This window comes from Megalopta genalis, chromosome 6, assembly GCF_051020955.1.
Source record: "Megalopta genalis isolate 19385.01 chromosome 6, iyMegGena1_principal, whole genome shotgun sequence".
NCBI lineage: Eukaryota > Metazoa > Arthropoda > Insecta > Hymenoptera > Halictidae > Megalopta > Megalopta genalis.
In genome coordinates this window covers 13,467,841-13,484,244 of record NC_135018.1, presented here as the reverse complement: position 1 = coordinate 13,484,244, position 16,404 = coordinate 13,467,841, and the positions used below count along the sequence as shown (strand labels likewise).

General features: G+C 39.8%; 1 protein-coding gene across 5 annotated transcripts in view; it reads left to right on the top strand.

The window, feature by feature from the left end:
- Nucleotides 1-16,404, top strand: part of LOC117226122 (uncharacterized) — a 797,792-nt gene that overhangs the window by 659,306 nt on the left and 122,082 nt on the right. For all 5 annotated transcript variants that reach the window (XM_076522565.1, XM_076522567.1, XM_076522568.1 and 2 more), the window contains one exon: nucleotides 8,253-8,558. In XM_076522565.1, coding sequence (XP_076378680.1) covers nucleotides 8,253-8,558 — 306 coding nt within the window. The remainder of the gene's footprint in view (nucleotides 1-8,252; nucleotides 8,559-16,404) is intronic.

Below are 16,404 nucleotides of genomic sequence, written 5' to 3'. Positions count from 1 at the left end.
CTTATGCACCCCATGCAATACGATTGCATACTTTGAATTTTTACATACTTTGAACTGTTGTGCAGCTTATTTATTGCAGCTTATTATGCACTTTATTTGGTACAATTACTTCGAATTCTTACGAATTTTATACAATACAATTACTTTGTATTATTATGTATCTTATTTAGTGCAATTAATTTGAATTCTTGTGCTTCTTATTTAGTATAAATACTTTGAATACATATATATTCTTTGTTTAGCACAATTACAGTCACATAGGTGAGACATTTAAAGAAAAATATTATAAAGATATTAAAAAGTCATACAAAATATCATAGAGATATTAAAAGATATTTAAAAATCATTCGAAGTATTATGAAGATATTATATTAAATCATATTTGATTTTTAAACTCTCACGATTTTGATATTTTGTTATTATTTTAAGTTAAAGCTTGAAGTGGCTTAAATAAAGGAGTTAACATTTTTTTACCATTTCTGCTTCAACGGCACAAATCTAGACAATGTTGAAGCATTCCAATTAAACAGAAATTGTTAATGTTTCACGAGATAGTCAGCGCATCGCAAACGTGAAATTTCAATAGTGAAATAACATATTTTGGAAACGCGAGTAAAAGGCGTAGCCGTGTTCCATCCTCGACGAAATTAATTCGAGAGATAGTCGTTATCGTGAAGTTGAACAAACGGCTGAATAGCAGCGCCAGATTATTATAATGACGTATTAATTTAGGGAACTTGTAACGACCAGGAGGAGCAAGCCCCCGTGTGCAAATATTTAAGTAATTTCCGTTTTGTGTTGCATCAAATTCGATGCAATTTACAAGCCGCGGCTCATTGTTACGCGGAACAAATACTAATTAAACGGAGATAAACAAGTTTGGCGGGCTGATAAATAAATACCCGAGTAAACTTGGAAAAGTCGCACATATTTATCCTGAGCTTACAAACTAATCAATACTAAAGTTTAAACGCCGCATGCTGTCGTCGATTCTAAAATGACACGTTAACAATTTCCGTGTAATCTCTCAAAGCGACGTAACTGCTACTATAAATTACTTTTCAATACCATTTGCAATTTTTACCGCGTCCAATGGTATTCATACTTTCGCTGCATATTCACTTCTAAAATAGATTGAAACACGATTTTCACGCGAATGGAGGATTGAGCTGTTCCCGCAAAATTGTATTTTCATTCCGTTTTAACGAACTTTTCAATGGCCAAAGTATTTTGTTACATAATGGTTGTATGTAGTTGCAATTTCAATAGAAACTGTTCGTTAAAATTCTAACGGAACAATGTAAAATGTCACTGCACCTGTTTCAAATATGTTTGACATTTTCAAATAATCAATGACCATCGTCGATGACTGAATTCGTTTTCATCTTTGAATTGGAAGAAACAGAAACTCACTAGCAAGTTCATATTTTATTCAGTTGTTTAATAGATCGAAGATAATACATTGGGCAAATTCAAATTCTTTTGATCTTTCAACCATTTTAAATTGCATTTAACCAATTTTGCTATAAATGCATCAAAATCGCAGACTAATTACAACACTTTGTGAAATCGCGTTCCCAGTTTTTGAACAATTAGGAGCATGCTCATTTTGATAGAAAAAAGAAACATGATCACCAAAATTTTGATAATTCTCAATTATTTCAATTTGTTCAGTTATTGGTAAAACGTGTAAAACCTATCAAGTAAACATATTAGACAATACTAAATCGAACTACGTAACAATTTTTCACTTGCAACGCAATGTCTTGTTTCTTCATTTTTCCTCCATTTTCTAAGAAAACCGACCAGTGTTTCCTATTAATTATACACGAGAATCCGACCCATTCAGCATACAAAATTAAAGAGATCGAAAATACCGGTGTATTTCGAAGCCAAACATCATACGCCGCACACGTATGCAATCTCGTGCGTTTAATTCTTCATAGAACAAACCCCGGCGAGCACGGCCCACCGCTCCCTCTTAAATCTTTCATTATAATTACTCGATATTTACCCCGGCACATTAGTTAACCATACAGGCTCCCCGAAATCGGGGCCAAGACTAATTCGAGTTGATTACGGTCTATGAATCCACGAAGTGCTACGTTCTTTTTAACCAAGACGCCAGGTTCACGTTTCGTTCACCTACGCATGTTGCATTATCTATATTGCAATCTTTTTATGCTTATTATCAGACCACGGATTTTTGTGAAAAATAAGAACTGCATGCATTTATTGCAAGATACGCCACTGTTTATAAATTCTTTAAGTGTCTTTAGTGTTTGTTTTTGTTTTTGCATTTAAGCTGCTCACTTTTCTCATAAATGCAACTTAATCTTCAGAAATTAGAGAGCAAAAGTTCATATTTACATAAGAACCTAAACTGCATAGCACGAACCTGTCATGAATTGAACCTGCGTTTCGCTTGTGTCTAATGAAGCAACAAAATGATGAAAGACCTACGAATGAATTTTGTTCTAAAAATCAGATAATAAGAGAGAATATGTTCGAGTTTATGTATAGTGCAGTATGGGGTATGCTTTAGGTTTTAGATTTTAACTGGTGAGAGTGAGAAGGAGAGAGGATAAAATCAAAGGCTGAGTGAAAATTATGACATTACGTGTTACAGGGAATAGTAAAATTAGACCTGCGAATTTTATGCATTTATTGCAAAAATAAGCAGATCAAGTGCAAAATCGCAGAAACACAACAATTTAAACAATTTGAAAATATTAATGCGATAACGTCAACTCATTAAAGCCATTGAGAAAAGAAATAAACGTGTATTCACCGTTACATTACTAACAATAACCACACAATTTATAGAACTAATTTAAACATTAATAACTAATTTATAGAACGTATAAGAAAAGAATTGAGATTATTTTGAAGGCTAGAATGGCTTTCGATCGCTCTCAAATAAAACAAAGAAAGAAGCACAAATTCATTCGTAGGCTGAGTGGAGAGTAAAGGGAGATGGGGAAGCGCTGCACACGAATTTGACAGCGTAATGCATATTCCGTGCATGCCTATGCAACCGTCACTGCGTCTCCCTTTTGCGGCCGGGTGGGAAAAAGCGCGGTTACGCGTGTTCCTCGGTCTCGCGGCCAGAAAACAACTGGCTACTGATTACAGCAATGACAAATGGCAGCGTGGGAATTACGAAATGAAGGTTTAATAAGGTATGAGTCGGATCGGGAACGACCGCCACCACATTCCCGGCACTAATTAACAAATCCAATTTTAATCGACGGTTCAATTCGCGTCGTACGCTGCAATCCCCTCTGGATACACCATTGCACGCGCGTAAAAGTGATTAGCGGCTGGCTCCGTGGTGCAATTATTTCGTGTCAGCTGGATTGATACTTTTTTCTCTTTCTTTCTCTCTCTCTCTCTCTCTCTCTCTCTTTCTCTCTTTCTCCCTTTCTCTCTCCCCTTTTCCGGTCGATCGATCGATTGATTTTTGTAAATAGAACCGCCGAGTCGAACGAGGCCACCGAAATCGAATCGAACGGGTGTCCTGTTTCGGAACTAATTAAAAATCTCGCGGAAGGTGTTCATTAACATTCGTGATATTTCCGATCTTCGTATTCGAAGAGCTTTATGATTTCACGAGAATCCAGAAAAATGGAATAAAAAGCCGCGAATTTAAGTGTAGCTCAACTGCAAACTTTTAGGAATATAAGTTATCTTATTGGCATTATTCGTATTATTTAGAATGAATATATTTATTGAAAGTAATTATTCGAATGAATTCCTTTTGGTCGAATATTTTATTCGAACAATCATTCTTTATTCGTAATAAATTGTTCTATTTATTTATCCGAATAATTTTTCATCTTTTATTCGATTAAATTATTCGAATAATGACGCGAATAATCGTTGACTGTTCTTATTTTTCCGTAATTTTGTAAGAATATAACGGTTCAATTTTCACTACTCCGCTGACGATGATACCGTAGGAACGCATGTTTACTTCTCGACGACCCTTTACGGTGGAACATTTGAAAAAAGAAGTGGATCGTAATAATCAACGTCGGAGAAATTAATTACCAAAAAACCCCGTATCCTATAACTTGTATTTGAATCGATTATTTTCCGAATTCACATTCCTGTACAAATAAATATTTACTCGAATAACAAATAATCAGATGAATATTCGTTCGAATAAAATCCTCTTCGGAGAAATTGTCATCTCGATAAATTTTTGTTCGAATTTTTGTTCGTTCTACGATATCGAACAAAATTTTATTCGTTGATCCTTATCTCTTATCCGTGACTCGAATTGTTTGCCTAACTCTGTATTACAACTGCGTTCGCTGAAATCGGAAAACATAAATCATTGCCCGAGATCGATATTCATATAATTCATTGGGTGTCCATAACGGACACAGACAGGGTACGAACCGTAAAAATGTAAAACAAAAGGCAACACAGGGTATATGCTTACAGAATCCTTGCATTCTAGGAATTGGTCACCGATTTTTTCCATGCCGCAGTCATCCGTAATAACGAAAGCGCCCGGCATTGCCTCGAGAGGGGCGGCAGGGGTGGTATTGAATGGTCGCCGTTTTGGCGATCACACCCGAATAATTCGGGAAACCCGCGTGTCCAGAAACAGTCGGGCAGGGACGCGATGACGTGAATGGCAGACCGGGCGTGTCCGCGGTAATCCAATGGGAGCGTCTCTTAATTAAAAATCGCGAAATCCGGACCGGCGTCCTGTCCCTTTGTTATGACTGGCATCCGTCGTTTCCCCGGAGCCGTGGAAAAGCGTACAGGCGTCTACGTTCTTTTTTTCATCCATAGCGTCGTTGAAAAACGATCGGGCGGAACAACCATTGCTCGCGTCCGCCATTATTCCGTTTACCTGCACGGTGTTGCGCGTAAGCCCGCGCGCACGCACATGCACTCGCGCCATTTCCTCCCTCCCCTCTTACTTTCCTTTCTTCTTTTTTCCCCGCCTGTCTATATTGTTCTGTTTTATTATCCTCCTTCTGTATTCCGCTTTTGTTTTTAGTACGCCGGACGCGCGCCATCCGAATTGATCGCTACGAATATTCCTTTCTGCGAGATCTTTTACACCGTCTACCCACGGTCTTCGGCGCTGCAACTTCTTTTCATACCGAAGGCGTACGGTCACGCTGAAAATTCAATTTTCTTTTCGTTACGATATTTATTTGTTCCTCGACGTCGGCTGTTCCGTTTCTTTTTAGAACTTCTCGAAAGGGGTGGGAACGACGAAGGCGGCGACAGATGCGGAGTAAAATGATCGCACAATTTCGGATCCTGGTACTGTAAATTCTCCCCAATTGTCACTCAATTTGTAAACAAGAATGGACAATTTTGGAAGAAGAGATACGATTATTCGATTCTTCAGGAAATTTTTCATATTTTATTTGAACTTATTTCTTATCCAGGCTTGGGTATTTTATTCATTTTATAGGATACTTATATAGAACGCTTTATTTATTATATAGGACGTTCAATTTATTTATATCCATTCAAAAGATATGTATCCCATGATTATGTTGTATTCGATCGTTATGGATTTCATGAAATGCAGAAACGACGAAACTGTATGCCCATATTTCAGAAACAGATCGCTTAAATGCAAGTATCACATGCTTTATTAAAAAGTGACAAACATTCAACGCCAATGTTTGCTCGATGCCTGAGTTTAGATTTCCGGATCTTCTTTTCACCAAAGAATATTTCTCAATATACCCATTTAATCGTAAACGAAATCCTAAATCATGTCTGCATCCCGTTAAAAACAACGTGTCAGAATCTTTTTGGTAAGGATTTAAAGCCGAATTCAATAACGAAGTACGCACGTAAAATTATTACTCTTCGATTCTTGAAAGACAAACATTTGAACTCTGTCCATTATTGTATCGTTCTAGTACAAGATACAAGATACAGGCAAAGAAAAAGATGGGCTTGACTGAAGTATGTATTATCTTCATATTTCAGTTACGAATGAAAAAAGGAGAAGCTGTTTTGCAAGCATGGTTAGAGAATTCGAAAGACAATCGATCGAAAAGTTCGTGGTCTCTTACGCATTTATTATTAACCTCACTTTACGATGGTCTCATCTGGAGCCGTTCGCATGGTGGCCGGATGGTTGAGCCAGACTTCAAATCGGAGGAGTGGGGCTAGGTCACGTGACGCGCCGGAACTCGCGTAGAACGGAGTGGGGCGCGCAACGGGTATACATTATAATTCTGAACTATGAACGGACAGTCACTGCGCGTCACGTGACCTGTCCCCACTCCCTCGATTTGAAATCTGGCTTAATCTGCTGGCTACCATGGTCATCGGCGAGCGCCTATACATTTGCACATGGTTCGAACAATTCCATGGTACAACTACATGTACTTAAAACAGAACAAGCTCACTGTTGTGAAACTAATTACACCAATTGCTGGTGTCGCTGTTCACAAGTTGGTCCTCAGATCATCCTGAACTTCTCCACCTTCTGACGACATCAAGTACAGAGATTTCTACTAGTATCAATTAGTAGTCAATTAGTAAATTGCCTCCTAATCCGTGTAAACAAGTATCGATAAAGATAGCAAGTAACAAATTACACAAAAATTGCATTTGTTCACTCTGTCATTCGTTCCAATATAAATATCAGCCTTAATACTCCCCCACGACCATTCTCGAATGCTTCGCACTATTGAACGACTATTTAGCGACATCGAACGAACCAATACATTTACACCATTTCATTCGAAATTGTTGCATCGTCGACAAAACGATCCTCGAATTTTGAGGCTTTTCTCGTACGATACTCCGCTTCTACAACGCTGTAACATACGATTGCCAGATGCGATCGAGTTGAAACTCGCAACACGTCTAGATTACTTCTGTAGCAATGTAGCTACCAAACAGCGACAAGATATCTCGATCGAAACAGGGATGCCCCGTCCTTATTGAGCGATCCTCCTAAAACGTGTCGGAACGTCTTGGAGCTATTCGTTTTTTCTAAGGCCTAGTTGCCGATGGAAAAATTGGCAATAACACTCGACAGAAGGCGTGTAAAACGAGCGGTACACCGTCCTGGATAGAGAGCACCGGCACAGGTGCGCGAGCCTCGATGCCGCATACCCGTTTAAAGCGTTCATTGTTCAGGTTTTCGCGCTTGTGTCGCAGCGGAGCGACGCGGCGCGAGATTAACGCGCGCTCAAATTTTATGGCCCGATCCTTTCACGAATATTACGATGGTCGATAACGTGAAAGCGAATGGAATTTTCGTGAAAAAGGAAAGCTGAATGCGGGCTATGGTCTGTTTGGAAGATAACGCGGCTCAACGCTCGGCCGAAATTCATTTGCCGGTTTTGTTTGCCGTCACCGGTCTTTAGTTGATTAAAAATGATTCGGAATGTCAGATAGTGAGCCGGTAATATTGATATCGCGGCATCAATTTTTTTTCTCCAATCAAGGGACCGAACACAATAGCGGACCACGCATGTCCACGCGCAATGAAGTCCTCGTGGGGTAGTGGAGCCAGTTACTGTGCCTTTAGTTTAGTTTCAAGCGTGATTAACTTTATATTCATCGAGCAAGACACGTTAAATTTTTTTTGTTTGGATTCAACCGATTACTCGTTTGTTAACATTAAACACGTGGAAGACGGAGGTTCTTAAAATACCATAAAAATTATCTGAATTTTTTGACATTGAATTTTCCGAAATTTTCCGCGGAGCTTGTGAAATACTAAACGAATGAAGAACAATATCCAGTAAAATAAATCGTTCTGGTATCAATATTACGGAAAAACAAAACAGTGATTATTTATTTGAATTTTTCTTTTTACCTTTTACTTGCGAACTTATGAATAACTTATCATGTTAGATTTTCTCATAGAAAATAAAACTGAGTAAAGCAGGCGAAATATTAAATTTTCATTGTGCGCAGTCATCGAAGATACAGATCTCTGTATATCATGGATCTCATCACCCCAGAATGTTTTCTTCTTTCTCCTAATATTGAAAGAACATTTAACAGTTGTTCCACGGAAAAATTTACATGGATAAAAAAAACTTTGAAATTTACGTTTAAGTTTGTCGGAAATGTCAATAGAATCGCTAAAGTTGTTTTTAGGTATAAAGTTCTCATCGTAAAGCAAAGCTGTTTTAATTACGAACCAATAATAATTCCGAACGATTTCTAAACAATTAGTCGGCATGTTATTGTATTATTACAGTTCGATTAATGGTGCCATTATTATTTATATTTTGCAGAGTGCCACGTCGCCCGGCGCCAGCAACGATGGCCTCACGAAACAACAACTGGAGCTCATCCAGCAGATCATGCAGCAAACTCAACAACAACAACAGCAGCAGCAACAACAAACATCCGCGCAGCAGCAACAGCAACAGCAACGCACCACCACGTCGGCAACAGTCTCGACACAAATTCAAAAACCGCAGAAACCGTCCGTCAAGCCAACAATATCGTCCAGCAGCGTCTCCAGCAATTCTGGGAGCACGAGTGCGACCAACACCGCCAGATCCAGCCCGAAACCAAAAGTCTGGAGTCACGTTCAAGTGAGTAATAGTTCATCGTTCATTCTTTTGCATACAATTATGCTGTAGACATTTATTCTCGTAGTTCATTTTCTGTTCGTACAAATCGGGTCAATGAATGCATGTGTATGCATTGTATGTACAGTGGCTCACGAAAGTATTCAAACACGTACAAAATTTTGTTTCAATTTTGCTATCACTTGGAATGAAAAAAGAAAATAAGAAACTCGACTCACGTCTTATGAACTTTTTATGCGAATCGATCTCGAATAGATCTCGATAATTTATATGCAAGCTGAAAATTTCATCGAAATCGGTTGCGGCTTCGTTTCGGGGTAGTTTATATTTAGAGATAATTGTTTTAGATAAAATAGAGAACTGATATATCTCCGAACATAATAAAATATAATATTTATTGTACACGCGATTATACAGGGTGTCCCAAAAATGTCTCGTAATCCGGAAATGGCGGGTTCCTCGGATCATTTCAAGCAACTTCTTCCTTTACAAAAATTTTCTCCGAGGCACCGTTAACGAGTTATTAACGATAAACAGTGACCAATAAGAATTGAGTACGGCTGACGCGAGGCGGCCCAGTCACCCATCGCACGAAGTCCAGTTCCGCTCATTGGCTCGGTCGCCTCGCGCCAGCTGAGTTGGGATTCGACCGCTCGACCGCTGGCGCCGTTGGCTCGGCCACCTCGCGGCAGCTGATCTCGCCTCTCATTGATCACTGTTTTTCGTTAATAACTCATTAACGGTGCCTCGGAGAAAATTTTTGTAAAAGAAGAAGTTGCTTCGAATGACCCGAGGAACCCGCCACTTTCGGATTGCGAGACATTTTTGGGACACCCTGTATATTTGATTTATTTTCCCGAACGACAAAGCATAGCGTCGAAACTATGAGCACAGATATTACATGCGAGAGTTGAATGGTGTTGAAATACTTTCGCGAGCTACTGCATCCGTGAAACCGATTGGACCCATTCGCGAAATTGTCACCGTTGCTGCTTGCTGCGGGGGACAACGGATCATATTATGGAGCACAAACGATGTTGTATCGTCTCGGATGTTTGTAAACAAGAACACATGTTGACAAGTCGAACTAATACAAGAAATACAATCGGCAAACATTGACGCTGTTGCCACAAGGAGTTCGGCCACTGTCCTCCTAAACATATGAACCACGCGGCTCTTCTGTCAACTTAATCGATCTAATAGTGGTTACTCAGTCCGCCCATCGGACAAACTGTTTACGATTAGCTCCAATCTAACCGTAAGAACAATAAACGGCCAGCGCCGCGCGTTTCCGAAAATATACAGAATGTATTCCTCACTTTCCTTTCGTTTCTTGTTCTTGTTGCCGCGTGCTCGATTTATGAAGTACAGCCGAGGAACATGAACCCGCATTTTCAACAAACCTGTCCGTTGCGGAAGATCATCTTCGCCGAGCAATCTCTTGAATGTGAAACCGGAGATCCTTCTGGAACAACGACTTCTTCTACATCGCGTTCACACACATTTAGATGTTACGTGTATTTTCAAAAGAATCACATAATTCATGTCATTTTGAATTTTATTTTTTATATAGAATTGTCGAGTTCATAGTCGGTTCTGAAAACTTTTTCAAAGTTTCATAAGGTTATATTAATTTTTCCAGCAAACAAATTCGTCCGATTTCCGTACGGATTTATTCTTTCGTTCTTGAATTCCATAATTATCTTAATTTCTTCTTGAAAATTCTCAAACGTTCGTATTAATATTTTTTTTAAGTACATATCTTTCAAGTAGGATCAAACATTGAGGATGTATTATTTACCATTTTATTTATTTTTATTAATTTTGTAGATTTTATTAATTACTGATTTTTAAAAGAAATTACAATAATTGGTTGTAATTACAACGAATAAAATAATTAGCATAGCATTAGTAAATATAGTACTAATCAGTTTGTAGGGCTTATTTGTGGAATGAAAAAATACAGTATATTTATAATAATGAATTTAGACTGAAAATTTGTCAGTCAGAAATATTTAAAAAGTCGTACTCGCTGACAAAATACATACAACCAGATCACCCTTAAAACTAGATCGCTTGTATACATCGTCGCAAACCAATAATCAACGCAAAAACTTTTAATACTTCCGAGATCGGCCAGACCGCGGACAATAACACAGAAACAACGACTCCCGGGTAATGTTTATAAATTCAGGCCACGTGCCGCGCGCGATGAACAATTAACCAACAAACATATGCAAGGATCGCCATCGGAATACGATCAGCCGGCCTCTATTTTATCACGTTCTTCGTATCTGAAATGACCCGGCGCCCAACCACCGGAACCTTTACCACCGCCTAACTTCATTACGTTAATGGCATAATAACCATTGTGGGCGGCGGAGGGGCTTATGCGCCGAAACGTCGGTGTCCCTAAACAGAGCAAGAAGCGAGCGCGGCTTGATATCGATCGGATCGCCATTAATATGTATGAGATCTTCGCCGATAGAGAGAGCCTGGCATAGGGGATGGGGATTGCATGGTCGAGCAGGTGCGCGGGGGTGTGGAGGGTGAAGAAATCGCTGGAATCGTCGTTACCGCTCAAAGACGAACTGCGGTAGCGACGTAGACCCCGGAACCGTAATTGGCCAGGAATTCGTGAACGAATGGATTCTAGGAGACTTTCGGGGGTGGGTCTCGCGAGCAGTGAAATAATCAACGCCACGGAATTCGAGAGCCTTGTTTCGTTGCCCCCGTACTTTGCCTAATACCAAAGCTCACCGTTCCCCTCTGTTACGGCACCGTTCTGCGTGTTTATGCGCCGTCAGAAAGAAATTCTTAGTTCAACGAACGTTCGCGACTTCTCTGCTCGATTCTTTCGACGCGGGGAATATTTTAGTTGACGAGATGGAATTCTTATATGTATGAACTTGGAACTTATTATAATACGAAGGGAAACTTAGGAATCACACACGTATGCATAGCGCGAAGGAAAATTTTTGAATGTCACAGTGTAAAGGAAAGTTTTAGAAACTTTTATTGTGATGAAAATTTTTGGAATTTTATAGTGCGAAGGAAAATTTCGAAAAATTGTTCAATGTTACGGCGTGAAGGGAAATTTTGAAATTTTTTTATTCTGAAGGAAAATGTTGGGATTTTACAGCGCAAAGGAAAAATTTAGAATTTTTCGTTAGAAAGGAAAATTTTGAAATTTTATAGCGTAAACGGAAAGTTTGGAATTTTTTACTGCGATGGGAAAGTTTGGAATCTTTTATCGTGAAGGGAAGTTTTGGAATTTTCTGGTGTGAAGGAAAATTTTGGAATTTTGTACTGTAAGGAAAAATTTTGGAACAGTCACAGTAGTGAAGGAATTTTTGGGTCTATAATGTAGAATTGTTCTTCATTATGACTTTTATTGAATAAGAGAAATTGAAATTTTCATAAAAATCTATGTACATAGTTAGGGCATTTTCTAATTCGATTGTATAAAAGAAAATGCATTGGTTAATGAGTTTTTGATTTTACGTTTACCAGAGAGAGACTACTAATCGACGACATAGATTATTTTCGTCATTCTGTCTGATATAATATAGTTATAATATAACATAATATAATATAATTATAATAACCTATAGTGCAAACAAAACAGAAATTTTTGTTGAGACTCGCGTTATAGCGAATCGTGTATACCTATTCAATCATAGGTTTGCCAATTTGCTTTATTTTTGAAGTAAAGAATTTTTCACTGTGTTAAATAACATTGCCGCATGAAGCTGTCATTAGTGAACTAGTGATTGGTGTAGGCAATTACAAGCTGCATCAAATAGTTTTACATTATGCAAATTGACGTTTCGATGATCCTTGGCGCGTATAAGAAAGAATTGCAAGATTCAAAAGCCACGATCGAAACGAGTACCTGTATTTGAAAGTCCCCAGAATCACTGACATAAGTTCGCAAAAAATTTCAATTCCGTAGAATCGCTGGCTAGACCACTGACCCACGATGCACCGGGACATTAAGGGGGCGTTACAAAATACAGGGGGTGGGAGTTCGCAGATGGAACGGCCGCGTGGATTTGTCGTTGACACGTCGCGTGAATGGGGCCCGGTTAAACCGAGCGTGTAAAGCTCGGAACGTTGCATGACTGCCGCGACTATTCCGCCGTTAGTTGGACGGGGGCGGGAACGAAGAAGGGTGCTGTGGTAGGAGAGAGAAGGATGGAGGGAAACAGAGATTCGGAGCGAGTGAAAGAGTGAGAGAGTGATGAAGTGATAGAATAGAGGAAAAGAGAGAGAGACAGAGTGAGAGAATATACAGGGTGTTCCGGCTAAACCAGGCCACCTAAATATTGCCATCGCTAGTGATGTTGCAAAAAACTTTTTATACGGAATTTATTTGGTATCATACAATGCACAAAATAATTTTCTCCAAGGTAATCTCTTTCCGGAATTTTCAAGGTCATCGATGTTAATTCGCACGACAGTGCACATTTTTGTTTTCGCATCGTGCAGCTGCCGTTCAAACACGTTCGAACATGAATAATGATGCGATCTTGAAACGACCTTTGGCTTCGAACATGAAAACAAAACGCGAGATTGTTGTCTATCGGTATCCCAAAATTTAGAGACTAGAATCACCCTATATACACTGCTCGACAATATCATAGCGAAGAAAAATTTTAGATGAAAATTCGCCATCTTTAACCGACGACAACTTCGCGAAAAAACATCGCAGGGTGATGACATTTTCTTCAAATTAAAGCTTGAAACATCTACATTGAAATCATGTTTTTGGATCATATTGAAAATTGCCAAGTCCAACGAAATGCGCCGACTTTGTATAATTTTTTTCGGAGACGTCGTTTGCAGCTGAATCAAGTTCGACTCTCCTCCGTTATAAAATAAACTTGGCTGCAATTATTTTTCGCATAGTCACGGCGCGCACGTTATCTCAAAGCAGAGGTTTCAAGCTGCAATTTTAAAAAGAGTCATCATCCTGCGATGATTTTTCGCGGAGTCATCGCCAGTGAAAGTTGACCAATTTTTATCCAAAAAATTTTTCTAAGCTATAATTTTTTTTAAGCAGTATACATGTTAAAAAGATTAAGGTCATAAAGTCTCGGATCAAATTTCCTAAAAATTAGATATTAATGATACCGTACAAATTATAGCATTATTTTTCTAAGAATAATATACTCTGGAACTTGAAAATAGTGTCAAATTACAATCAGGAAGGGATGCCGGTTAAAGAGTAAGAGAGTGAGAGAGTGAAAGAGTGAAACAGTTATAAAGAGCAAGAGAAAGAGAGAGGGAACGAGGGAAGCGAGGGAGGGAGAGAGAGAGAGAGAGAGAGAGAGAGAGAGAGAGAGAGAGAGAGAGAGAATGGCCCGGAATACTGATGCGCCGGGCCTCCTCGCGCGGAAAGGCATTATTCGCGGCGAAAAGTCCGCCTGCCGGAACGTCGACCGAAAACACGTCGTTACCTTCGCAATTTGCGAGGCAACGTTGCTCGTGTTTGCTCTTTCACTTTTCCTCCCCGATCGCCTAATCTCCAGACCGGTTGCTTTAAATCACCGTCTCGTCCCCGCACGTCGCCCGCTTTGTCTCGCCGCGCCACGCCGTGCCGCGGCTATTTCGGGCGGAATTGGAGCGCGCGACCCGTCCGCGCGCGTTTTTCCAATGTACTTACGATCGTTTCGAACCGAGTTGCAATTTATGCCGACCCGTTTTCAGAAATGTTCAATATCGGCCGGCTGCGATTTGTTGATGAAAAAATGGGGAATAATATCGCGGCCGCGGCCTGTCTCCAAAGAAAATGTTGCTAACTAATGACGTTGATCGAAAGTTACGGCTGCGTTTCGGCTCCCTTCTAGCAAAATTTCGGCTGTTTTTCGAAAATCGTGACGCATACTATCAATTTTTCGGGAAAAATGGGGTCGAAACTTTTTCTTGTATAAGTCGTTCGTTGGAAGTATTTATTGGGTCGTTGGAAAAATAATTATATCAAGGTTTTTTGCAAGCTATCTATTTGGAAAACCGACTTCACTTTTGCAACAATTCAATAAAATTCAAATTAGAAATATTCTGGTCAGTAGGTGCATACAGAAAAAAAACCACAAGAAAATTAATTTACAAATATGGTGGAAAATAGAATTTCTTTTCTAAAGCAATGCTTTAGAATGAAGCAAAATTAATGGGAGGTTTAATGTAACAAAATCAATGAAAATTTGAGTCATATTTATACATTTTCTTGCAAGAAGCGAAACGTACGATTCAAAAATATTGTAATTGTTGGTAAATTATTGTGACTGATTAAAAGATTTGATAGGATGAAAACTTTGCGAAGATTAAAATAAATCGATAAAATTCGACCCTGTTCTGAGATTGATGAATCATGTTGTATTTTCCATCTACACTAGATATTTCCTCCCATTCGAAAAGTTCTCTGCAACCATGATATTTTCAAACGACATCGTTCGGAGCTGCATTCTAGCCGAGAAAATCGTACTGTCTCGTAAAACGCGTCGCAATAAAAGAAAAAACGGCTGCCTATTTTATTATTGGGATTTATACAAATGTCTTTATGGCTAATGCTTATTTCGAGGCAGTCGTAAATAAAGAGCTTAGAGGTACCGGCGCGGTCCAAGTGGCCGTTTCATACGCGGACGTATTCTTTTAAATGCTATCATATTTTTTCCCCTTTTATGTCGGCGCGTGGAATAAAAATACACAAAATCCGCGAACGTATTGATTTAAAGGGTTATCGTTCGAAATGATGATTCCGGTTTTACTACGGTTACCGAATTTCAATTCTGGTCACGTTCCCGCAGATAAATATACGTTTTAACGGCGCAATCCGTGCCAGAGTTTCCATTCTCGATCCAAAATTTCGGAAAACGAAACGAACCGCTGTCTCAGCGTCGCATCAAATATTTCCCAGCTACTCTCGCTATTCTACACCGATCGATCATATATCGAATATCCAGGAGTAAACGCATTATTTTCGGACGTTGTATTACGAATTCTACATCATCGATTTCCGCACAGTTTACAGTTGCTTTCGCAACTCCCGCAAGTCGATGGCTGGGTCAATATTGACGCGGAGTATTTAAGTCGTACGCTTGATTATTCAATTTTCGACAATTAAATCGAATAAATTACTGTTACATTGGGGGAACAACGGAAAGGCCAATATGTCTGCAAGAAATATCTTCGATGATCAATTTCGAAAAGTATTGTTGTAATCGTTGAATGGAATTGTTATAAGCATCGTCGGTGGAGTACAGTTGCGAAAATGGGTCGTCGTCGCACGAGGATTAACAACGAATCGTTTTTCTGCCAGTCGGTCCGCAACTTTTCCAAACGGTAGCCCTTCGCACCACCCTCGTTTGCAGCGAACGCATAAACACCGTCCAGTTTCCGCTGGAATCGGAAACTCGAACCGAATTCCGCTCGAACGGGAACAGTCGTCGCCTGTTTTTCTTATCGGTCCGTTTAATTCCGATCGCCGGTGCGTCGATTCGGCAAACTTCCGTCACAGCCCCCCCCTCCCTCCTCCACCCTTTATGGCGAGCGGGGAGTACGGGAACGCGAGCCCGTAGCTACCACGGCTACCGGGGGTATTAAAGTTAATGAAGATGGCCGGGAGAGCAGCGCGGGGTAGCTGCGAGAGTTGGCCGAGAACGTCTGCACGCAAGTGCCGGCTGGAAGTGGCCGTCGTTCTCGGGACTTGTAACTGTTATTGGCCCGTATCGATTGGAAATCGTCGACCTCGGAGGCCTCGTCGGGAAACGATTTAAGATAATCCAGAAGTTCCGCCGTCTGCGAGTCGGCGGGAAGGGAAGAGGGCGACGGAATAATTCTCGAACGA